At 31.0% G+C, this 27,039-nt stretch overlaps 1 protein-coding gene across 8 annotated transcripts in view; it reads left to right on the forward strand.

The window, feature by feature from the left end:
* The window catches only part of LOC144847822 (liprin-alpha-1-like), a 61,523-nt gene that overhangs the window by 21,140 nt on the left and 13,344 nt on the right, over positions 1–27,039 (forward strand). For 6 of the 8 annotated variants that reach the window (XM_078704348.1, XM_078704354.1, XM_078704352.1 and 3 more), the window contains exons 3-15: positions 2,724–2,825; positions 7,421–7,774; positions 8,209–8,430; positions 10,275–10,556; positions 11,161–11,244; positions 11,748–11,879; positions 14,174–14,446; positions 15,774–15,994; positions 16,193–16,481; positions 17,819–17,908; positions 20,705–20,838; positions 23,026–23,076; positions 25,105–25,289. In XM_078704348.1, coding sequence (XP_078560474.1) covers positions 2,724–2,825; positions 7,421–7,774; positions 8,209–8,430; positions 10,275–10,556; positions 11,161–11,244; positions 11,748–11,879; positions 14,174–14,446; positions 15,774–15,994; positions 16,193–16,481; positions 17,819–17,908; positions 20,705–20,838; positions 23,026–23,076; positions 25,105–25,289 — 2,419 coding nt within the window. The remainder of the gene's footprint in view (positions 1–2,723; positions 2,826–7,420; positions 7,775–8,208; positions 8,431–10,274; positions 10,557–11,160; positions 11,245–11,747; positions 11,880–14,173; positions 14,447–15,773; positions 15,995–16,192; positions 16,482–17,818; positions 17,909–20,704; positions 20,839–23,025; positions 23,077–25,104; positions 25,290–27,039) is intronic. The other 2 variants (XM_078704353.1, XM_078704355.1) reach the window with 2 other exon arrangements.

Here is a 27,039-nt window from a genome sequence, read left to right on the forward strand (position 1 = left end):
GTGATTGGTTAATTTGGATTCTAAATCATTTGCATATGGCATCGTTTATTATCAATGTATGTGTAGAGAAATATGTGTTGGTATGTGAATTACTTTATAATGTATTAAATCTGTAGAGGAATCAAATATGATCAAATTCTAGATTAAATAGAATGAAAAGATATCTCAGCCGTGAAGAAAATAGTATAGTCCTGTTGGAGGTAATGACACTCAGTTCATTATAATAAAGTATCTGTATGGTCAGTTGAGTCCAATACAATATAACAAGTATACTGTAAGTTATACAATTATAGTCCAATACATATCTGGTACAATACTGTATGTATTATTTTAAATCAGACATACAAAAAGAAAAAGGAGGAGGACAGTCGACGGTAATTTCTGTTATTGTCAAAGGTTTTGGAACATCAACAGAACATGCGGCCTTATTAGTTAAATTATTCTCATTTATCTATTGTCCCAATATATAATGTTATGTGTAAAGATCTGACTATCAAATTTTATGTGACAAAAAAATGTGATGTTCCTATGGACATGATGATGTCATCACTGTCATATTTTGACATATCACTACCATATTTGGGCACATGACACTTTTGTCAAACTAGTTTGAGTGTAGACATAGTTTTAAAATGTTTTTCCTCTCTTTTCTATAGCTACTTTTGATGGGAAGTCTTAATAATAACAGTTGTTTTGAAAACTCCATTTAAAATCATTATTTAAAAGAAATTGAGATAATTTTATTCACACAGTATTTAAGCACTGATTTCCTCTCAGCAGTAAATATGCCCAAACAGAATTGTACTACAGTACTTAAGGATGTTAAAAATAACCTTTCCATTTATTAGTTTGTAGGTTTTATGTGTTGATGTTTTTGAAGGTCAGGGTATAAACAGAACTTCCTAGAAAATTAGCTTTCAGACTCTGTAAAAACATGTACATGACATGACTGATGAATTAATATATTTGTAAATGTATAATGTTGATAGGATATAAAATTATTCTTAATATTTAGCAATAACCTGTAGCAATATCCTGTGTAAAGCTCTGTCTACTGTACACTATCAAACTTTATGTTACCAAAAAATATGATGTGCCCATATATGGACATGATAATGTCATATCACTACCAAATTTAGGCATATCACTACCATATTTGGGCACATCACACTTTTTCACTAGTTCAATGATAGTGTAGACATAGCTTAAAATCAAATTGAATGTTTTATAATTAATAAAAAGCATGATTGTCACACAAATAAATCTTATACTGTTTAAATTTGATAGATTCAAAAAGTTACTCTCCATTTTAACACTTACGTTTGCAATAAATAATTATAATTCTCATGAATATTTAATAATTGATTTGCATAAAAATGTCTTTTAAAAAATACCATACATACAGTACTTAGTAATAGTATGTCTACTTTACGTTATAAAAGTATGCACTTTTATGTGGTGTAAAATTATCGTAGGATGTGAAACAGTTGATATTTATGATGAGCAGTTGTTGTGATATAATATGCTCATTAATATGCGCGCTATATATTTGAATATTATACATCACATGAATACATATTGGCTTCTCCACTGGTGCATAAAATGAATAACAAAAATAGATACATATACTAAAAGACTAGTGGTGCCTACCAGCCTATTTTGACAGTTAAAAGCTGAAATACCATACACTGAATTTAAAACGATCTTGGTTTTTAGTGCAATGTTTTAGACTAACATTTGTTGTACATTAAAGTTTACAGTATTAAATCTAGAACATGAAACCCTATACGGTATTTTATTGTATTGAACTATATGTTTATACTTTATTTTTATTAAACTGTATGTTTGACAAAAATAAATCCGGTTAAAATGCTCTTTTTATGTATTATACTAAAATAAAATAATTTTACACTAAGTATTCTGAGTGACATTTGAGAGAATTTTGAGTGACATTTTAGGGTATTGGAGTGTGAGTGGATGTTGGTTGCAGAGAAACATTTTAAAATGTTATTCTTATAATAGCAATCTTTAGCACAGTCTGATTTCATTTCCGTTAAAAATATTAAAAGTTTACCAGCTGTAATATTTGAAAACATTTTGTACTTTTTTGTTTCTGCAATCAGATTTGAAAATATTTAGGTGCTTTTAAGCTCGGTCTATATATGGACATGATGATGTCATATCACTACCATATTTGGGCATATCATACTTTTTTTGTCAAACTAGTTTTGATAGTGTAGACATAGCTTTAGTGAAAATCTGCATTAATATGTTAAGCTTTGTCTACACTATCAAAGTTTATGTGACAACAAAACGTGTTGTGCCCATAAATGAGCACGATGAGGTCATATCACTACCATATTTGGGCACTTTTTTTGGTCAAACTAGTTTGATAGTGTAGACAGCTTTAAATCATGACAATAGAACCCTATGTTAAAGGGATGGTTTCTTGCAATATTAACTTTACATTAATTAGAGTACATCTACAGTACTAAAATATTGGGTAACAATACAGTCTAGTCTATTTCTTGCCAAGCAAACAATAGCAATTAGCATATTCCTCTATGAATAGAAAATGAAAAAAAAAAATCATTCTTCAAGAAATATCCCTATCTAATGACACTATACCATTGTTGTCATTACTTTTCGCAATGCCATTGTGTGTGTGTATATAAAATACATAAGCAAAATATTAACAATTTTCCTTTGTTTTTTTGTGTTAGGAGTTTGCAACGCTAACCAAAGAGCTAAACCATGCAAGGGAGCAGATATTAGACCGAGAGGAAGAGATTGCAGAATTGAAAGCAGAAAGGAACAACACAAGGGTTTGTATACCAATAACATTTTCTTTAAATCCTGATACTACAAAATTCCAAAAAGATGGTTGCTATCTGCAATCTTAATAGGTACTTTTAGATTTCATGGTGACTGCTATCCACATAGATCTATATTACATTACATTACATTACACATCATTTTTGCGCATGTGCTAGGCGCCTGGCATGTCGAATGGCAAATTTGAGCACTTTTTCAGTGGCATTTTGGGGCTAGCTCTCTAGCATGAGTACAAGTAGATGTTTACCAAATTACATTACGTCATACGTTCACTGGCACGTCAACGTAAATGTCCACTTAATCTAAAAGTTCATATATCTTTCTACGAGTAACAGTCGCCTACCACCCATGTGGACGTGGACATCATTCACGTTCACTCAAATCTAAAGTCCCTATTGATATTTTGAGACATTATACATATATCAATATGGGTTTTGACAGGTAGAATAAAGACCTAAATAATTGGGAAAGAATTACTTAAAACAGAATAATTTCCTAACTAATAATTTGATGAATATAAATAGAGGTCATACTACGATTGAATAGCAGGAGCCAGATATCTTGAGAATACATCATACCTTAATTGGAGCCTTCAAACAAACAAGAAAAAGAGACACATTTATATGCACATTGCAATGTATTGCGTTAAATTAAATATACTTGTTTTTTTTTTGTAGTTTCTCATTTTAAAAAGGTTAGATTTTAAACTAGGAAAATTACAAAAACAAATGCTGAGGTAACATCACTTGTATTGATTTTTTTTAATGCTTGTTCAATTAATAAATTAAGCGCTTAAAAACTGAGCGAAATATTAAATTCAGAGACCAACAGAGGGCGTGGTGTTACTGTTTTTTTGGCCCATGTTGAAGATACAATAACTCAAATATTTTAATAAGCTTTTGCCTGGTCCGTTGGTCAATTTGCAAAAAAAAAATTAAAATTAGATAATTTCAAAATTGAAGACATTATTGTGCAAATAAACTTACATAAGCTTGGTAATTTACTTGGCAAATAAACTACCCTTTCCCATAAAGATCCTCTAATGAGGACGAGCCACGGATGAATGGGTAGGATCGTCCTGCTGGTATTAACTTTTGCGTTTCAGTTATGATTCTGATATCAGGCAAATTCATTCTTTCCATTGAGGTATAATTATTTCTATTTTTATGTTGAAACTAATTTTAAACGTCCCAATTGAGCATACTCTTGATCTAATATGAGTTGACAGGTCTATCATAGAAAAAATAAATCTCTAAAAATAAAAATTATATTATAGTTAAACACTGATATCTCCTATTTTTTTATCCTACGTAACAGTCTGTACATGCTAAACAAAAAATAACATTTTGGCCAATAATATGAACAGCAAAATTAAGTCATTTTATGCAATATATAATCCTATTATCAACAGTGATATTATGTTACACTTTTCAATTATAAATGATAAAAGCAGCTTTTTTTGTATTGCAATAAACTTGATACAGTGTTATAGATAAACACAATTATTGTAAAAAGGCCTTTGTCACTCAAAAAATGTCCAGTTAATAATAGGGGTGTCTGTTGAATATGGGTTGGCCGTTTAGTACGGTAGACAATATACAGTATATTGCCCCTTGGTTAGTTCTTGGGAGAGTGTCCCCTCTGAACAGGGGTGTCTCCTGAATAGAGTTGTCCCAAGGGCTGAGTTCTATCATAATTTAAACAAAGCATTTTCTAGTTTTTTACTCCTGTTGATAGCTTTGCTGCAATGTATGAGAATCACCTTTAACAAAAGCCTTTATCTAGTATAAAATAGTCATTGTTTTTTAAACAAAACATCAATTTATTAATGAAAGAAAAAACTGATGGATTGATTCATGAAATATTATGTCAGAACACATTGATATATCATAATAAAGACATGGCACTAAAAGATGTGCAACATATCATTGAGATGTTAAAGAAAAAAGATTCCAAGTTCAAGGCTTGCACATAATAATGCAATTAATGTGAAAACATAGTCTCGTTTCATATAAAACATTACCATTTTTAGGCAGTTATAATGTGATAAATATAATGCATTTTAGATTGTTCTCGCCCTAATAGAACTGAACTTCTACTACAATGCTTCAAAAAACATATTCTTAATGTAAAAATGATGCATTGTTTTTCATTATTATAAATTGTATTCCTTTAGAAATGGAAAAGTTATTTAAAATATATGAGTATATAAGTGCATTAGTGTAATTATAAAAAATGTTTCTAAAATGTTTTATCTACTTTAATTGGGTTGTTAATGTTTGTGGGTTCTGTACAGACTACTTGATGTCATATCCGATGCACGATTGTATTTTTGTACAGTAGAACCCCTATTAAGTGGACACCTTCAGGACCAAACAAAGGGCGTTGGATAAGGGTTAGCTAATATTATTAAAACCACTGATCATCATATATTAAATATTGTAAACAAGTTGCCTGAGAAAAAAGATCTGAGTTAAAAAAGAGCTAATTTGCATTGTTGCTAAAAAAAAAAGTTTAAAAAGTTAAAAGTTAAGAAAAGCCACTGCATTGGTTTTGTTTTACTATTGTATTTAATGTCTATATATGTATCGTTGAGTGTACATACATACATGTTTGGTTTATAATGTTTATTTGTATGTAGTTTTTGACTGCACCACTAATGAGTGTGTTGCCACTGATCCAAAAGTGTTTGTCAATAAAGTTGTTATTATTAATTATTTTATCATTCATTTCATGGGAAAGTGCTTAATCTGCGTGTCTGCTTAATAAAATAGGAGGTATTTTCAATTGCATTAAAGTAAAGTACTGTAGTAGAAAATAATTTAGGTTAAGAAGAAAGATACTCTGGTTTTTGGGAGATTTTCCAGTTTTTCATTGAGTTAAGTTTCGAGATAGTTGAGTCATGGAGATATAAAAGTTTTTGTGCAATTTGGATATTGTGTGTATTACTGTCTATTGTGTATGGTAAATAGTATATTACAAACAACACTAAAAAAACATAAAAAATACAACAGGGTGAGAAAGAACCACAATAGGATTATTTAGAAAAAAAATACTTTACAAAAATTTGAAGGACATAATAAAATATACATTCATGCATATTTTGTACTCTATTGAACTTGTTGAAATGATCTTGGAATAGTATTAAGCTGGTTAGTAGGTAATAAAATCCAATGTTAGAATAGAATTATTCTGTTACAGTTAGCAAGCAGCGCTATAAATTCAAATTGAAAACCCGAGAATTGAATTAGTGTAAAAGAATATAGTTTATTTCCTACATTTACCAAAGGTAGAGAAATGTATTTAAGTAAAAGCTGACGGATAAGTTTAATAACCATTTATATTCAAAGTAGAGGTCATTGTACTTTGTAATTGTAAGTTGATGTTGCAATATATTTTTTAAACATAAGATGCTATTTATCAGTAACTACACTTAGGAGTGGGTGGCATCAACTTAAGGTGGATAATAGTTGAAAGTACTAGTGTAATAAACGTTTACTTCCAAGAAAATTTGTTATTACAGTACTACAGTATACAATCACCTACTACAGTGTGCTTTACACACACAAATATTTTAGTAAATATCCCAAGATAACCAAAAAATTAAGAAGCAAAGGAATCATTCTCCAGCAATTTGTATCTAATTCTTAATAATCCTTTGGTCTGTTACACTACAGTACTACTAGTGTTGATACTTTGTCTATTTTGGTATCAAAAGCACCTATAGTATTTCCAGTAAGAGACCTCCTATTGGGTGTTTTTTCGTAACGTACGTAATACTAATAGTAAACACAAGCAATTAAATACAACAAATAAATTATAGAACTGTTCTAATATTCGAGCAAATAAGACTTAAGAAATGTATTCACTTCTCTAGAAGAACGTAGCAAATGATTGTGAAACATCAGCAAAATAAAAAACACTTCTAAATCACAACTGAACTGAATTTTTGTAGCATTTGTAGCCAATTTCCTTCAGTATCAACAACCAATAGAAAGGCGTGTACATTTCCCATGTCTGCAGCTGATCGTTTAGCTGATAAACATGTTGGAGAAACCACACAGAAGTTTAATTTTAACATCTTGTTTTCTTAATATTTATGCATTAGCTCTGTCAAAAAAAATGTGATGTACCCATATATGGAAATGTCATCACTATCATATTTGGGCATATCACTACCATATTTGGGCACATCACACTTTTAGAAATCCCTTTCCTCCATACTTTTCTTCCTTTTAAAATATATATTTTAACATTCAAATAACCAAATAAAGAATTAATCCAAATTCCCTCACTTGCACTGATGAAGGGCTAGTGTTGCCCGAAAGCTCTGCTAACTTTTCTGGCTGTTTACTTTATCGTTTTGATTTAGCTTTTCGCTTTTTTTATTTGTATCTCCATTGAGATCCAGCCACTGATACCCACAGCATTGTCATTTTTTTCAGTAATTTGCCTTTGGATTCAAATAAAGAATTAATATACTTTGTTGTATTCATATAATTTAGCATAATGGCAAATCAAAGTAGATTATATTATTTTAAATTATTAAATTATTAACATTTCTGTTTCTTGTTTTTTTTTTTAGTTGCTTTTGGAACATCTAGAGTGTTTAGTATCCCGGCACGAGCGATCACTCAGAATGACGGTGGTTAAACGTCAAGCCTCCTCTCCCGCTGGCGTCTCTTCAGAAGTAGAAGTACTAAAAGCGTTGAAATCATTATTTGAACATCATAAAGCGCTCGACGAAAAGGTGCGTGAGAAGTTAAGGATAGCAATGGACCGGGTAGCATCGCTTGAAGATGAACTTATACAAACGCAAACAGAGAATCAAATTCTACGGGAACAACATGTACGGTTAACTAATCAGGAAAAAGAACGCAAAATATCTTCCACAAATTCTAGTCATGAAGATATACCAACAGGAATTAGAATGTCTAAGGTATTAATACTATTATTAGTTGATTTACTAAATGATAAAAACAATATTCTATATAGAAGGTTCTAGGTTCGAATCTCAGTTAGGGCAGCTTTTTCTTATTCTCACATATTTTCTCATATTTACCGTTTAAAAATGGATTTAATTTTTGCCTGTCAAATATATAAATAGTGTACATTTTTCAAAAAATACTAAAGTCTTAATTTAAATCTATAGTTTTAATCAATAAAATACTGTTTAGAAATTAGTATTTAATGTAAAGTTTCTTCCATTTACTTTACCAACTTTCTCCGACCACCAATTCGATTGGAGACCTACTGTAAATGATCTCCAAAACCAGACTCCTGGATATAATCTTAGACCTGTAACTACAGATTAGTTTTCAATAAAAAGGTGTGACTAATTTTTATGTAAACATGATTGTGTTCCTCTTGCAGCGGTTGTCCAACGGCTCGATCGATCCAGATGACGATGTCAACAGGGTCATCGAACTACAAGACACACTAGAGAAGCAGAACCATGAGCTGAGGATGTCTCGAGATAGGGTGTCAGAATTCTCAGATAGAATTAATGAATTGGAAGACAAGCTAGAAATTATGCAAAAGGACCTGTTTAAATCACAAGATGCTAGTGGGAAGTATCAAAAAGAACTCAGAGAAGTAAGTTTTCGTAACCTTGTGGGCGGGTTAAATGGCCTACTGGTTAAAGATGTTTGATTTGATTTGATTTTATTTGGTTTCAACATAAGATTACAAGACAATATGAATACAACTTAATTCCAATGTATTGTCCCCAAAAGCAAGATTATTAAAAAAAGACTTTGAATAGGTCATTTTGCAGTTTTATTAAGTTTTATTGACTTCTGTAGAAAAAAAAACTTCCAAAAAATAATGATTTCACTTATAAAAAGACAAAATAAACAGTTAAATTCAACTGAAAAATTACAGTTTTTTAGAAAAATTTGTTTTTTCTTGTCAAATTTTTTATCAAATTGTATAATACTATTATGTAAAATTAAAATTGCATATTAAAAAAAAAACATTTAAGAAAATTATTTGTTTCAAGGGGAAAAATATATCTTTAAGGTAGTGGGAGTTTTTACCATAGCTTTAACAAACCTGTTTGTCTTTTGCGTGGTAAAACTATTATCTAATGATACATTTTATCCTCTTCTCAACATCATCATCTACCCACATCGTGTCCCCTATTCCTCCTTATCATTTTCATCATCTTAATATTATGTACCACTGCATACCTATATTCTTGGTGTAGAATCCTCTAAAAATACATGTTTTGGCAAACTTTGGTTTATTAACCAAACAAACTGATAGGCTTTTAAGTATTTTCCAACACTTTTTTTTTGGTTCGTGTTAGACAGTGTTAACAATCCATACATTTTTATGTTATCCAAAGAAATTTTTTTTAAATCAAATTCTTATCATAAAAAGACTTGTAAGAGAATGCTACTAAATTTGACAAACAGATTTTCTGTTGGACTTTGTTCTTTAAAAAACATAAACAGTGAACTATCAATGCAATTTATTAGTCATATATAAACACAAAAAAAATGGGGTTTTTTTTATCTGGCTCATACCATTTAATTTTAGGGGTGTTTAATAAATATTATTTAATTTTGGCTATTTAAAATACTATCCAGATATCAATATCATTTCTGTATATTGTTTTTCTTTTTTTGAAAATGAATTTTCCTTTCCTTGGAATTTTAGACTATAAAGTATAATAAGTAATTGTATAATTTAAAAGATTCTGGATCATTATGCTTTTGTTATGTAGCATCAAGTAATTCATGGACGATAGTAAGCGTATAAATATGATACAATCATAATAGGTTTACAAATGTATAAAGAAAGATAGTGGGATGCTTGCTTCCAATTATACACTCACTCATTTAATAGCATTTATATTTTTGCATACAATTCTACAGGGCATTAAGAAAGTTAATCTATGAATTTTTTTTATTGCTAAAATTGTTACCACTCTGGTAAAAACATTTTTAATGTGGAGGTTACCAGCTATGTTTGATTAGATTTGATCTTGTTTAACATTGCAACCCATAATGAAGTACATTTTAAGTAATCGCTTTAAAAAAATCTTTATTCCTATTTAATTCATCTGATTGACAGCAATATGTTACAGTATATTCAAACTTTTTCTGTTCTTTTGACGATATTGACAGTGCATGTATTAAACAAGTGAATGACATAACAACAAATTGTCTTCATGTTAACATCATAGACTAGCAGATTGGAATATGAGATAAAATTATATTATATTTTTTTTGGTGTCTGTTTAATATAAAGTAGATGGTATTTACAGTACATGTAATGTTCTTAGCAAGTGGGTTGATGAAATTAATCGTGAAATTTAGCTCTCGCTGAACACTGTTCATATAAATGGCCAATTAGTTATAAGCCTCTTAATGGATTTTGTAGAAAATGAAGTTGATTTTAATGTCTGTCTTTCCTACCAATGTTTCAACTAGGCAATTCAACACAAAGACGAAGTGGACGACAGGATAGCCACTTTAGAGAAGCGTTACCTCAGCGCCCAGAGGGAGTCTGCTTCGTTACACGACCTGAACGATAAGTTAGAATCTGAATTGTCTAATAAAGAGGGTCTTCTAAAACAAGGGGAAGATCGCACACGGCAGCTTATGGAGCGATTGGAAGTCGCCGAACAGAAGTTGACGCATTCGATACAGAAAGCTGAGGCATTGCCAAGTGTGGAAGCGGAACTAGCCGAGAGAATGGCTGCCCTCTCTCAGGTATGAACTATTTTATTACTGCTATCTATCAAACTCTGTCTACACTATCAAACTTTATGTGGCAAAAAATGTGATGTGGCCATATATGGACATGATGATGTCATATCACTACCATATTTGGGCACATTGAAACTAGTTTGATAATGTAGACAGAACTTTAGTCATCATTCATCAGAGCTTGTTAATTACCAGTGTATCCAATTAAGAAAAGATAATTGATTATTATGTAATTATGTTCAAATCATTCTTATTTCTTTCCTAGTTTCAACAATTAATTGATACTAACTTTAGCCTCTCAAATTGTGTTTAAAACTGTGTCATTGATGTAAATTAGAGAAGCTTTTGTAAAGTATTGATATTACTGTATATAGTTCAAATGATGTTTTTGTGACATTTGATGTAACAACAGACAAATAATTAATGTACCGTTCTCGTAAACAGAAAATTGTTAAATAACATACAAAGTGTTAACAAATATCCATTATCTTCTCAAAATGTTTAATTAAACAAGTAAAATCTCTCCAAGCGTCATTTTTTTTAAGGATAATGTTTTTGCTTGAGTGCATCTCGAAGGCTCATCTACTTCAAATGTTTTTACTTTCAGGCTGAAGAAAGGCAGGGAACAGCCGAGGAAAATCTTAATCAACTCAAATCAGAACTAGAGGAATGTAAACAAGAATTAGACAGGGTAAGTAGAACATCTCTGTTTTTTCTCTCCCCTGATATTTTTTGTTAATTTCTGTTTTGTACTTTTCCGATTTTCTTAATACATTTAGTATAGCAACATAAATTGGTTGCGGAATGCTTTAGAAATTACATTTTATTTAAGATGCAATTGATAGATTGATTGATATATTGATTTATTGATGATTGATTGATTGACATATTGATTGAAAGATTAAAGATTGACTTATTGATTGATTGATTGACTTATTGATTGATTGACATATTGATTGAATTGACCGATTGATTGACTTATTGATTGATTGACTGGCAGATTGTTTGATCAAATAATGAAATAATTGATTTATGATTTACCAATTGATTCATTGATTAAATGATTTGAATTGATTAAATTATTATTTATCAATTGTTCAAATGATTGATTGATGAGCTTTATGGATCAATCAATCAATTAATGGATTGATAAAATAATTGATTTATTAATACCTATATCAAACATAATTTCAGGCTCGTGAGAGAGAACGAATGAATGAAGAACACAATAAGAGGCTATCTAATACAGTAGACAAGTTATTATCCGAGTCTAATGAGAGACTACAAATCCATCTGAAGGAACGTATGGCTGCATTAGACGATAAGGTAAGTACCATGGCTTCATACTGTAATCTCTCTGTTCTTGATATACCTACTTAACATATTACAATTTTTACCTATGAATATTTCAGGTAGTAGATAATCATCTCTGTTGCATAAGATGGATTAGTTCTAATAAGATTTAATTTGATCTTAAAAAAATGTTTGACATCATCCAAATTTGAGATTGATTTGATATTGACTGTTAATATTTATCCCTTCAGGCTATATACAGTACAACCTTTTTATTAAAAGGACACCTTAAGCTCTGTCTACACTATCAAACTAGTTTGACAAAAAAAAGTGTGATGTGCCCAAATATGGTAGTGATATGCACAAATATGGTAGTGATATGACATCATCATGTCCATATATGGGCACATCACATGTTTTTGTCCCATAAAGTTTGATAGTGTAGACAGGGCTTTAGTGACCCAATAAAGTGTCCCCTTAATAGGTGTTGGCCATAACATTATGACATAAGTTGCCCTTTGTTAAACAGGATTGTGTACCCTTAATAATTGGTATTGCATGGATGATTTATATTCTACAATGATAGATACATTACTTTTTGTATTGGAATCACACCAAAGTTTATGACCTTTAAAATGATGTTTTGCCATGAATTATATGGTCAAAGTTTCAGCAAATATTAATTTATTTCTAAATCCGTTCTCAAATTAGTTTATATAATTTTATCCCATATTCAATATCATAGTTGGCTGGAGTCGTTGCCATATTCCTTAAACAAATTACAGGGTTGAAGAATTTTGCAATAATATTTTGGCACAAAGCTAAAACAAGTTGATTTCTATTTTTGCTCAATTTAAATTCACAATGTTCGGAACACAGGACAGTAACCTTTTACTAAAGTAGATCTCCTATACTGCTGTCAGAACTTTATATAGAAACGATTAAAATTGTCATGGTTGAATGCACCGCTAATCAACAACCGAGTTAATCCAATCACATCGTTTCATTTATCACATCTCTTTGCATTTGCCTTACAAATTAACTGATAATATAAACGGAAGAATTATCTTAAAATCTTCACACAATATTTTGATTTTTAACTAATCGTCCAAATTTGTGTTAAATTTAGGAAATCGGCTAAAGGGGTATGGGATGGGAGTCGTTCAAGCATAACTTAATCTAATTTATTCATTTGACCTTTGTACTCCTTACTATTCCATGAACTGTCAAACGTTATTTATTGAAATTTACTTTAGTAAATGTATCCGTTCATAATTTTATATGATGTTTTCGTGATGCTTTAAAGAAATAATTTCAAGAATCCAACCAAAATTGTATTGATCTCGTTTTGTAGCAGGTTCTCAATACTGTGTCTATATAATTTACCCAGTATCAATTTAAAATCTGTAATACAGTATTACATCATATGTGATGCCTGTATCATAGGCTATAAGCATATTATAGCTTATTTTGTATAATAATGAATAAACATATTTCCATTATAAATCCATGTTCCACAAACATTAAGCTCTGTCTACGCTATTAAATTGTATGTGACAAAAAGATGTGCTCATATATAGACATGATGATGTCGTATCACTACCATATCTTGGCACATCACACTTTTTTTGTCAAACTAGTTTGATAGTGTAGACAGAGCTTTAGTTTGCTGACCCAGTGAATTTCTCATGTACTCATTAAATATGCACAATTATGTTAATTTTTTTTCTTTCTGATGTATAAATATTTTGCAATATTTCATAATGAGAAAAGATATTTTCTTTTCATGTTCCACATCATTGTTCCACAAACCTATAGTTCATTGACCCAGTTAATATATTCTCCTCGTAAATTAAAAAAAAGCAATTATGTTCTTTTATGTTTGACCTCATGGTAACCCTTTAATTGTGTAGTAACATTCAAGACTGAATCCATATTAAGTGTTGATTATTTCTGCTGTAGATCCAAATTTACGTATATTAGATACTTTGTTATTTTACCTTTTATTGTACCTTATTCTATTAATCTTGGTTTATCCATATCTTTGACATAATGTTTATATTAATTGTTATCTTTAATCGCTTTTTATCTTAAAAGCTTTATAAATTACCAAACTAATTTCATTACTCCAGATACGACTAAAAGGCTTTCCATTTAAGTATTCTTTTGTATTTTTCTCTACATTTTTTACAAAAAAAAAAAAATTGTACTATGCAGTTGAATGCCATTTTCAAAGAGAAAAATTAAATTTAACATGCCATCATCAAATTGTGTTATTAAATTACTACAATTATTTAACATTTCTCCTTTTTTTGTACAAAATTAAGAATGCACTGACTCAAGAGTTAGACCGAACCCGTAAGGCTCTTGACGAAATCCAGCTTGAAAAGGAACGGGTAGAAGAAGATTACGATCGTTATCGTATCGAGCATAAGTCATTAAATCGGCCGATGTCTTCAGATGTCATGCCCACGGTGCCGGATGTGGTTATAGGTAACGCAACTCAGGAAGTAGATATGGATATAAGCGGGATGACCGGTGGAGTGATTAGACGTCCACAAAAGGGCCGGCTACAGGCGCTGCAAGATGATCCGTCTAGGGTGAGATGCGGTTTTCTAATCAATATCAACATACTTCATTTTCTCTATCTTATCATATTCATCATCTAGTCTTACTTTATCTGAATAATCAGCATCATTCATTTTCTTATGATCATCTCCACTACCTCCATGACATCATTATTATTGACATGATAATGATGTCATCACCACACAGTGACCACCATGATATAACCAACACCATGATCTTTGAAACCAAACCACGACCGAGAACCGACCTAAGTCAGATCAATTGATGTGTCGTCGGCCGTCAGCTGAACCTAGATATAGCTTGGTCATCAATCGTCGCAAATCTTCCCTAATAAATGCCATGACCACCACCAATCATCACCACAATCATTGTTACCATCATTATCATTGTCATTCAATCAGTATCAACCTCATCATGATTATATCATCTCTAATATTTTGATTATTTACCAAGGCCATCAGATTTATTCGATTAGTAATTCTTGTAACTTCAATCAATTCATTTCGAAATAAGAAAAAAATGTAAAAACAATTTAGATATGATTGTAATCAAAAGTGAAAATGTGGTTCAAAAGTTGGAATTAATTTAATAAAAAAAAACTTTTCTTCCTTTGTAAGTGCTTGAGGACACAAATCTAACATATGTCTAGTTTTTCTATCATAGTCTCTTAAAATGATTCAGTTAATATTTGACTTTAGAAATGCATTTACTTAATAGTAGAACTTATCAATTTATGAAATAAAATATAACTGACTGTAAGACATTTATAATAAAAAAATGTATAGAGTAGCTCTTACTGAAGATTGCGTTTGATCATATTTGTTTACTGTCAAACTTGTCAATCAAATTTGACGACGAAAAACCAAACGCAACAGGAAATTTTGTTTCCTTCAAATATATAAATTAAAGTATACATTCCAATAAAAGGATATGCATACATTACACATAATAAACCTTAATAAGTCTTAAAATGTATTATATGGCGTAAATTGGTCAAAGAATCCTACTAGCATATCAATTTGAGCAACCGAAATGATGACACCTGTCTTGGCATGATTCCGGTCCGGCGCCGGCAAATCAAACGGCAATGTGTTTTTTTTTCACGACATGCGCCAATCGATAAGCACATAGCCGTGTGAAAAGAAATATTGCCGTACGATTCGATTTGCCAGAGCCGTGCCGGAACATGTATGAAAGACAATGGTCCCGTAAATTATAGTCAAACAATCGGTCTTCTTGTATAAGGTCTTGTGTGACTCGTGTGCACTTAAAAAAAAACCAGTACATCTTTCAGCGAGATTCTCTTAATTAACAAATTTTATTTTTTTTGCATTTTAGGTAAACACATTAAATGAGCAGGAATGGGAGAAGGCAGAGCAAGCGAATGTTCTCGCAAACATAGCTCAAGCTTTTGAAAGTGATGATGGTGGTATAGCAGGAGACGAAAGTGAGACTGTGTTTGGTGCTGTTGATATGTTATCTCCACAGGGTCATACCGATGCGCAGACACTAGCAGCTATGTTACAGGAACAACTGGATGCAATCAATAAAGAAATTATGTAAGTTTTTACTATCCCATTCTTTTGTAGCAATTTTTTTTCAAGTGAAAATCGCAAGGAACTAGCTTGTACACTGTTATGCCTAATTTCTCTGTAAAACTGGCTTTACGAACATTTTCAATACTTCAATAACTAATGAATTAGTACTACAGATAGTTATTATTTAAATAATCGTTCTTCATACAAATGATATTGTAGGCTCATACAAGAAGAGAAATTCACGACGGAACAGCGTGCAGAAGAGATTGAACACCGTGTAGGTAGCATCGACAATGTTGGTGTGTTTGGCACGAACCGATCCAGCTCCTGGAGGTCAGAGCCACAGATGCTGACCCGCTCTCTCCCAGGTAGCATGTTAATTAACCTGGATAGGGAGGTAAGGTCACCGCCAGGGAGCGGGGCATCGACACCCAAGGCTAATCGACATGATTTTCTTGGAAATAAACACAGTGCTAGTCAGCCCCAAATTTCTCTTACAGTTGATAAGGTGAGAAAATCTAAACATCATTCATATTTAAACCCTATTTTTGTATATTTTTTGAAGTGGTTTTACATTTGACCCCACAGTTGTTTCTTTTTATATCTCGTGCCTTGCTACTTAATGGCGATCCTTTGTTGACTTGTGAACACCATAGTATGCTCATGTTATGTTTTTTTTCCTTTGTTTTTAATGCGTTTACTTACACTTTTCACACATCTGAGAATCTGTTTCTGTCTTTAAAATATAAATTTATTCACCTTACACTGTCAAAGACTAAACTGATTTTTTCTTTGATACACACAGTTGTACTGTAAGTCTATGTATGTTATCTATTGACAGCCCTTAAATACCAATGATATCATCTGTATTAAGGCTGTTTTCAAATACGTGAATTCATTTTTTTTAAGGGAAAAAATGTTCGCTAATCTATTATTTCCCACTACAAGAGCAAATAGCTCTAATTTTCATTCTATTGGGTATTTACTGAGTTGTTTGATTTGCATGAGTGCTCACAAATCTGTGAGATTCTTGCAGTTGGTTGTGAATTTGTTCGCAGCTTAAAAAAACTTTTCAAACAACTAATTATTCTGAAACTAAAAAATTTTCGTAGAAATTTAAATTTGGAAAATGGAACTTTGAATGTATCTCGTGGAAAACAGACTTATCTACAATATTTTAGTTAAAATCTAAACATTACTGATTAGTTCCGTCAAGTTTGTTTACAAAATGATTATATTTAGTTAACACTCAGCATATATGGCCAATTAGTTAAGTCAAGACGAGTTTGTTTACACAATTTTACTTAATCTCCAGTTTTTTACACATCTTGAAATGGGGTTATCTATTTTTAGCAATTCTAGTGGTTTGCAAGAAATTGATATCAAACAAATTTAATTATTTCCTTGTTATTTACATTTTTTGCCAATCTATAGTCCTATATTATTTATTTTTTGTATGGGTTTTATTAATATTTTTTATAAAAATATTTTTTACTATGTAAACATGATACTAATTTTTATTTTGTTTATTTCTAGTTTCAATTTCTTTTGATTTCTACATAATTTCTTTCATCATCATTATCTTCCATTGTTTTCTCATCCTAACCATCAGTACATTATTTATACAACATTTCTACATTTTTTTCACACATCCAAAACTGATTAAATATCTATTACTGTAGTTAGTATACTCTTACCATGTATGTTATTAGATACATATCTACATACAGATTGCTATACATAGTTTAGGCTTTATTTAATTGATCTTTCCTCTATACCTACCTCTTATTATGTTTCTCGCATGGCTGAAATGCTTGATGCTGATTGGTTGTGTTGTCTTCTTAGTCCGATACGTCAACACCGCCCTCTTCGCCTGACGGTTTTCCTGTACGCTCCATGTCCCTCTCTGAATCTCAGCTTCGTTATTGGCAAAAGGTAGAGCCAGCTGTTATTACTGTATAGCATGATTCTAAAATGTTGCTTGGCCTATTACCTATTGCATGATCACCAAATATTCCAGGAATAAAAAATCTATATAACTATATATTTTATACTTCCGTATTTTGTTTGAATGCATATATAGCCTGCACTTTTATTTATTCATGATATGCTATTATAATATATAAAAGAAATCAATTGTAAAAATAAGCTAAATAACATATAATTCTGTCATTTTTGCACACATTTTTATATACTGCACAGATGTATTGATTAACCTATTTCTTGAAATGTGATTAGGAAATAAAGGTCAAGTGTTAACCTCTTTTCACACCTAGATTTACAAAATTGATTCCTATTGATGGTTGTCAATCAATCGTACAATCAAATACTAATAATTCAACTTTGTTTTCAATCATATGTTGTGTTTAGTTTAAACTAGTTAAAACATAGCTTTCTAGTACAAATAAGTGACTATATTTTATTAAATAATTATGATGATTATAGTGTAAATGGAAAGTATTTCACGTTTTTTTATACCAATAAAAAACGCATGAAGCTTAGGTTGAACATTAAATTGAATTAGGTTTATTATTCAGTTGCATGACGAAGAAAAAAAATCTGTTTGAAGTGTAGTTCACATAGATATATTTGAGTTTATACCTCAAAGAAAACTCCATATAACAGGCATATTAACAGGGGTGGGGGAGGGGGAAGGAAACATATTTGCTGATACTTCCAGTTGTTAACTGAACTAGTTTGTTTAACTTCAAAATGTTGCATTCTGTTTATGAGATATGGAGAATTAATGGTGCATGGATGTAATGCAACCTGTAAGATGCCATAGCATAGTGTATGTACCATACTTGCATGTTACCATTATAATTAACAAGGCAGCACTGTGAAAGAGCATACCCCTAAAACATAGTTAACCATATTTGTTTGTTATAAATAATGGGTAATATGCATCCATGTGCCAGGGCAGAGCTGTCGAAGAACCTTCTGAGATATCTTTAAGTTTGATTCTCACTTGGACAAAAGAACGTAAACGTTCCGCAAGTAATTTGACCAATCATGATAGACCACCTCACTTGCGATGTGCATACGCATGTGCATTGTGCATATGCCATTGCGTTGTGTCTCATACCCCTTTTACATCAAAAGTACGCCACAGTGTTTTGATGTGAAAGGTACCTAAGCGGCAAACAAGCAGAGACAAATGGAAAAACAAACTTGGTTAAAACATAACCCACTTTTGAGGATGTGATAATTACTAAATTGCTGCAAGTTTTTGCTTACATTTCTAGTAAAATTTGACAGCAAATAATATAAGAAGTACATTATGTATTAGTAGAATAGATGTATCAATTTTTATTTGTATCAACCTTTAGATGAATGTTTTGTAGGTTTGTTTATATGTTTGTACATTATGTATGTTTATTGTCTAATTGTGTGTATTATATATGTTTATGTCTTAAGCTCTGTCTACATTATCAAACTTTATGTGACAAAAAAAGTGATGGGCCCATATATGGACATGCTGATGTCATATCACTACCATATTTGTGGATATCACTACAGTATTTGGGTACATCACACTTTTTTGTCAAACTAGTTTGATAGTGTAGACAGAGCTTAATACACATACTATTAATGTGTGATAACATAATAATATTGCCTGTAGTTATCTGATGTTTATGTATTATTAACACATTCACTGCCATCTTTGTAAACATTTCTGACAACATTAATTACGATACAAAGTAAATTTTCTCCCGTGAGATGTCATTGTTTTGTCATTATGATCATGTTGCGTACATCATTACGGTGGCACGTAGGTAAGAAATGTTCTCAAAATAGTTCATAGACTAATTAAGCCCCGTCACTCACGAAGATGCGATTAAACTTATTATGGATGTGCATTAAAATGACAGAATTTTCAACCAACTGGGTAATTTTATTCTGAACAAACAGTTGTTCTGTCACATGTTATTGGAAACGTCATGTAACATACCAATAAAGTTACCGTTTATGACCAAGAACAATCCCATGTTCGAGTATAATCCCACCCCACCCCCTTAATTTAGGATAAATTCTGGCACAAATTTTGTATACAGTATAAATTCGTACAACAATATATTTTCTCCCTTCATTAATATCTGGCTTACAAAATAAGTTGAATCATTTAAGAGGCTCGCGTCACAAGATATGTACTGTAAGCATACTGATGACAGTGACTGTGTTTACCATACATAAATACAGTATGTTTATATGTGTGTGTGTATACATAAATGTTTGTACTATATGTTTGCACTGATTATGTTTGTATTATGAATACTTGACTAACGAATGGTAGTAGTTTAGGTGCTTTAATGACAATAATATAATGACAATAACAAATTAATACTGTACTTTATCATTCATTGAAATTCTTTTGATCTAATAATAACTAATAAATAAAATGTTATTTTTATAATTACCAAATATTTATATTAATGAAATTATATAATGTTATAGTATTTGTTCTTATTCAAAATGTAACATTTTATAAACTAGAAAATGCATTTTTACTAACACAACTAAAAAGAAAATATTTAATTTTTTTTAATGAAGTGGAGAAGTGGGTATATAGGCATGCTGGTTATTAACCAAGTATACATGTGCATTGGAATAGATAAACTTGACAAATTCATAATACGTCTAAAGCCTTTTAGGCCCAGACTGAGGAGTAATATGCCCCATTGTTGTATTAATCATTGTGAAAATATGATTTATTATGTTTGAAATTCTCAGGGCAATTATAGAGGAGAAAGCCAAGAGGAATTTAGGCCGATTCGTTGTGAATCTAGTCCTCCCGTTTCACCAAAACAAGACCATCCAGAAAAAGGTGCAACGTTAACGGTTGACGTTGACGAGGAGCAACGAAGGTATGTGTCTTTTTTAGTTCCTTTGTTATAAACTTTAAACAGTAATAGAAAAGGCACACATTCATTTTACTTTATACAAAAAAACAAGAGTCTTGTATAAAGACATAGTATCTAGCCTGTTTCTCAATTGGGTACAGTAGTCTTTTCGTGCCTAACTTACCTGGATAAACCGAAAAATGCCATATTCTCCTTGAAGAGTGAGCTATACTCGAAAAGTAGAAAATTCATTGAACACCCATCTCCATAAATGGTACAGTCAAATTTGATAAAATAGAGTTCAAGAAACATTCTAATTAAGCACAACGATTTATTGTTACATTACTTACTTCATTAAACCAGATATTGGAGGAAATTTCCCTGCATGTAATTACCCCAGTTTCTTCCATTGGATCTTATACAAGATGCAATAAATCTCTGGTTTGTTTATTGTTGTCTACGAAAACTGTCTAATTAACATATTCACTTCGATTGTAGAGCAATTATAAATTTAGAATGACTGTTTACATTTCCATTGGTATGTTCTATTAAATGCTTTCTTAGATCTATGATCCATAGTATATTTTATTGAAATAACTATGTCATATTTGAGATATTCTGCATGTAGCGTAGGAGTATACATTCCTATTTCACACATGCCAGAACTTGTATGTCTATTTACACCTAAGGTTTTTTTTTTAAATTTTTTATGTTCATTATGATTACTGTGAAATAAGATGCAATTTTATTTTTGTTTATCTTCTCCATCTATACATACAGTACACAAACTGTAGCACCAACATAATAGGCCTAAGCCCCAGTGGGTGATCAGTGTTATGATGCAAGTTTAGTTATTCCAAATGCGCTGTTACCCACAGACAAATAATGAACGTAAAGCTAGTGTAACTAAGTGGCAAAGTTCTTGTTACGTACGGTATTTCTGTATGAGAGATTAAAGAGCTTTTGCCAACAAACACCAGTTGATGCTAGCATACAAAAATAAAACAGGGTTGGTTGGTAAGCTTTCAACCTGACAGAGGCCTTTCACAACCCTGTGGCCTGTACAGGGATTGTTCCCTTTTCTTCTAACCACCGCACCTTTATTTCGTGTGGCTACGGCACTGTAAAACTATGACAATTTGTATCAGAAACACTGCTACTCCTGTGTGAAAAGATATGTTCTATCTGAGATATAAACCAGACATAAATACCAGAATCATTGTTATTGTGTGTTGTGGGTACCCACTGGTACTCCTGTGTGAAAAGATTTTTTCTATCTTACAGTAGATATAAACCAGACACAAATACCAGAATCATTTTTATTGTGTCTTTTGGGTATCCATTGGTACTCCTGTGTGAACAGGTCTGTTCTATCTGAGATAAAAAAAAAAAAGAGACACAGATACCAGAATCATTGTTATTGTGTGTGTTGGGTACCCACTGGTACTCATGTGTGAAAATATTCATCATCTATGTACGTGTGAAGGCATAAAATAGTACACTGTTTCCAACTTACAATCAATCTTTAACCCATGTGTCTTGGTACCGCAATCACAATGTCTGCGCCATCTGCTCCCAATTTACTGAGAATAGAACACAGGCTAATAGGATCAATAGTTTTGTCAGATACGTCGATACTTGTTCCAGTTATTTCAAGATGTACAACTGGAGAGTTTAGCAGCTGGGGGTAAAACAGTCGCCCATGGGTTTAAAGAAATAAATCTTTCAAAGAAGTTACCATTGTACTGGAAAAAACTCAAGTTACAGAATTATTTTATGTCTTATTTCATTATAAACATTATATGCTGATATAAAGTTTGCAGTAAATAAATAAAAAGGAAAATAAATAAATAGATATACATATATAATGCACATAAGTTGGTGGTCTCTCTCACGCAAAGGCAGTGCATATGTCAACTTCAGTCAAAGACGGCAAATAAACAAAAACAAGAAGTACCACATATTTATAGTTCTGAAAAGAACTGTTGAGTTTCTCGACGTTTCAATCAATATACTTTGATCGTCCTCAGAAGTGAGAAACATTATATTTAGTGGGATAACTATTTCTTATAAATTTTTTTTTATACTGATTTGGACCGAGCAGACCGAAGAATTATTATAACAACATGAGACATTTTATATTTTAGTTTGGTTGTTACACTTTATTTTTCTTCAGAAGTAATGTTAGATCAATCATGTTATATTTTGTAGCATTTTAAAGCCAGTGTTGCCCAATCATATTACAGATCATGGATCTCCATGGTAAATATTATTACTCCATCTAACACTAACACTCGATGTGCATCTGTTCACTTGTCAATCAATAATCAATGGTAATCAATAATAATCAATCACCTCAGTTTTTTTTCCTGTAGAAAACTTTATTTACATTATTTATTTTTTCCTGTGGAATTATAATAATTTTGAAGCTCCAATGTGTCTCTGCATCAAGAAACTAAATTATTTATTTTTATCCTGAAATGTTTTTTTTTTTTATTTTATCTCACCAAAGTTTGATGTCTTGTAGTAGAGTTTAAAGAACAATTAATAAATTATTTAAAATATCATAATATTTAAATCATAATTATATCTCATAGAAATTAAATATATGCCGATATCATTTGCTACTTCTCTTGATAGTAATAATAATAATTTATTTGAAATCTATGCAGAGTTGATTTCACAAATATTTTAACTAATAAATATAATAAACAAAAAATTAAGTGATGAAAATAATAAATAAATAAATAAAAATATTTTTAGAAAATAATATCATTAATTTAAACTATGTAAATTATTATTTATTGATTGACAAGTTTGTATAGAAGTTTTATATCCATTTTTTTATTTTGGTTTAACTGTAAAAATTAATCAAGGACCTACCACTGTAATAATAGTAATTTTGCCCAGTTCAACGGTCGACAGTGAGCACAGCAAAATTGCACGAGTTTGTGTAGCATTCGAGTATATGTTGGTCATATTTACGAAATGTGTTGCAAGTTGTCATGCAATTTAACAAAAACACCAAGCATGTGGTGACTAAGTGGTTACCGGGATTAAAAATTGAAGTTTGTCGAGTTTGCGACACATTCCATCTAAAGGTCGCATATTTTGTTGTCTTAACATGAGTCTACAATTGTTTGGTTTATATTTTGATTCTTATAGCATTTATTAATTTCATCAATATTTATATAATTTATTTACTTTTTTTTACCCAATTGCACTTTGCAAGTTTTACCACTTTTATTAATCTTTCAATTTATCATTATTAACTTACAGTATCATGTAAAGCTCTGTCTACACTATCAAACTAGTTTGTGATGTGCCCAAATACGGTAGTGATGTGCCCAAATATAAATTTGATAGTGTAGACAGAGCTTCAGATTGCATGAATAAATCAAATTTGATTTATAGTTTCAGTCCTCTTGGAAAGAGTATTCATTGTTTTAACATTGATATCAGTTATTTAAATGTTTACTATTCTTCATATTTGTTTAGCATTACAATTCATAAAAGAGTAATTACATTTTCTAATACAGTAATAATGTTTTAATGATCTTTTGAATTTATTCAAGTTCAAGTCTTTATATTTATTATTGATATAGATTCTAGATTTCACTTCTTTCAGATAAATCACCATTCACTCCTTTTAAAATATTTCCTTAAATTTCTTAAGCCCTGTCAACACTATCAAACTTTTTGTGACAAAAAAATATGATGTGCTGATATATAGACATGATGATGTTACATCACTACCATATTTTGGCATATCGCTACCATATTTGGGCAAATCACTTTTTTTGTCAAACTAGTTTGATAGTGTAGACAGAGCTTTAAGCAATTTTTTCTCTTTTGGCAACAGGTTTATCATCACTTTATAGCATCAACACATTCACATCAATTTACAGGGAAATAGCAATAGTATAAATACTTCCTTAGCGACAGATGTATTCTTCTTTGTAGTTTATTGTCTTTAAACATACCAAGGAAAATGAATTTCCATTTTAAGTGGACCAATAAAATTTCGTGAATCTTGAACCACTTTGTGTATTAAGCTCTCTCTACACTATCAAACCAGTTTGAAAAAAAAAAGGGTGATGTGCCCAAATATGGTAGTGATATGCCCAAATATGGTAGTGATATGCCTAAATATGGTAGAGATATGACATCATCATGTCCATATATCACAGTTTTTGTCACATAACGTTTGATAGTGTAGACAGAGCTTTATACACTACTACGGTTTTTTCTTCTAATTCGTTAATAATTTTGCTTGCTTTTTTTTTAAAGGGACTCGTTTGGAAGTGACACAAACACACCAAGTCCACACAGTAGTACAAACAGTAGTCAAGACTCACTAACTAAACATCCAAAGAAGCCTTCAGGTCTCAAGGGTTCCCTCGGTAGGTTCTTCGGCAAAAAGGAGAAAACCCTGCGGAGAGTCAGAGATGCCGGTAAAGATTCCGTGGGACAAGGTAACCAACAGAAACCACACCTGTACCATCTTCTATGTAGCAAAAGAACTTGGCATATTATTATTATTATTTACTCTTATAAATACTTTTTTTTTAATTCCTTGCTTAAAAAATGCCTTCTTGCATGAAATTATTAGGGACTTTTGATTTGCATGGCACGACGACAAAGATGACGAAGCAAAGCAATAGATCGTTAAGAAAGATAATACAGTAATTGCATGTCAACAACCCAATTCCTTCCCTGGCAACCCGTTCTAAAAGTGCCTGTGGCTCATCTTGTCTTTGGCGTTACGCCAAGTAATCGTAAAGACCCTGTATTAGGTAATAATCTACCATCGTAATAGATTTTTCTATGATTGCATGAAAGCAAATAATTCCTATCTTTTTTTTTTTTTTCATTAATTTTGATTTATTCTCGTGCTTGGTTCTTTTTCTACATGCGGGTGACAGATGATGATATTTATAAAAAAAAGATTCATTCCATGACAAAAAAAATAACAAAAACATTGCATTTTAAGATAGTATCCACTTTTACATGGCTTAGTTTCACATGATAGCAGCACAAGGGATACAACTTGGGTATGCTAGCAGATCAGATTGGGTCTCTCCTCCTCAGCCATCCCTGACCCGTCTCTTTCTCTCTGCCTGTATGTCATTTCTTGCTGGTTGCAAGACAGGTCTGTTCTGTTTGTTTCTTTTAAAATGTTAATAGTTTTGTCATTTATGTAATATTACATAATGTAATAATTATAAAAAGAATTTAGGTCTAAAAAATGTTCTTAATTTAAATTTTGTGAAGATTATAATGCTATAAAGCTAAACCAGTTTAGAAATTATGATTATCAACTTTTTATTTTTAATTTAAGACCAATTAAATTGTTATAAATCACATTTTTATATTTTGGCAATTTTTCGAAATATAGTATTTTGACGATTTAATTTCAATCTTTATATTACATTGGTAACTACAAATTGATTCTTTAAATTTTATTAAACCTTTTTTTAATTGGAAATAATTAAATTTAATAATATCTTAGAATAATGATTCTTTTGTTTAATGTGTGTTTGAACTTATTATTTATTCCACTTTGTTTTTACAGCAAATAGGCTATGGCACCAATTTCAAGGTAGATTTGTCGACGCCCAAACCTTCACAAATTATTTTTTCTTTTATTTTGTTTCTTTCCTCTTTCGTACCTTGCTTTTAAATTTTTCATCACGTTTTTCCTAAGCTTTCCTCTTTCAAATTTTCCCCACAAACGATGGAAATAAAATTCTAGCTCTAGTGTTATTGTTCTATGTTGCATTGTTATTATATAAACACAGCACGGGTTTGAAAAAATTACGGAAAGCCATTTGCACTTGGGATCGAAGGTAGTAAAACAGAATATTTAGTTTTTATGTTAAGATTTTAACAGTGTACTAGATAGATGCTTGTATCCTACCCGTCACAGTATAGAATTTTATTTTAACTATGTTAATTTAAAAGCTAATGTATAAGCATAGTCCTGGTTCTGGCATAGGACCAATGGTTTTTAACTCAGTGCCTCCTAAGCCTCGTATTAATGGAAGATGTTAAGAGTAATAGTGTAGTTGATAGATACATGCCTGTATCCTATCCCTTACAGTATAGCATTTCTTATTTAACTATGTATAGTATATTTATTAAACTCAACTATAGGCATAAGTCCTGGTTCTGGCACAAGACCATGGGTTTTTAACTCATCAAAACAGTGCCGCCTAAGCCTCA

The sequence above is a fragment of the Antedon bifida genome, chromosome 7 (genome assembly GCF_963402885.1).
Source record: "Antedon bifida chromosome 7, ecAntBifi1.1, whole genome shotgun sequence".
In the NCBI taxonomy this organism is placed as follows: Eukaryota; Metazoa; Echinodermata; class Crinoidea; order Comatulida; family Antedonidae; genus Antedon; species Antedon bifida.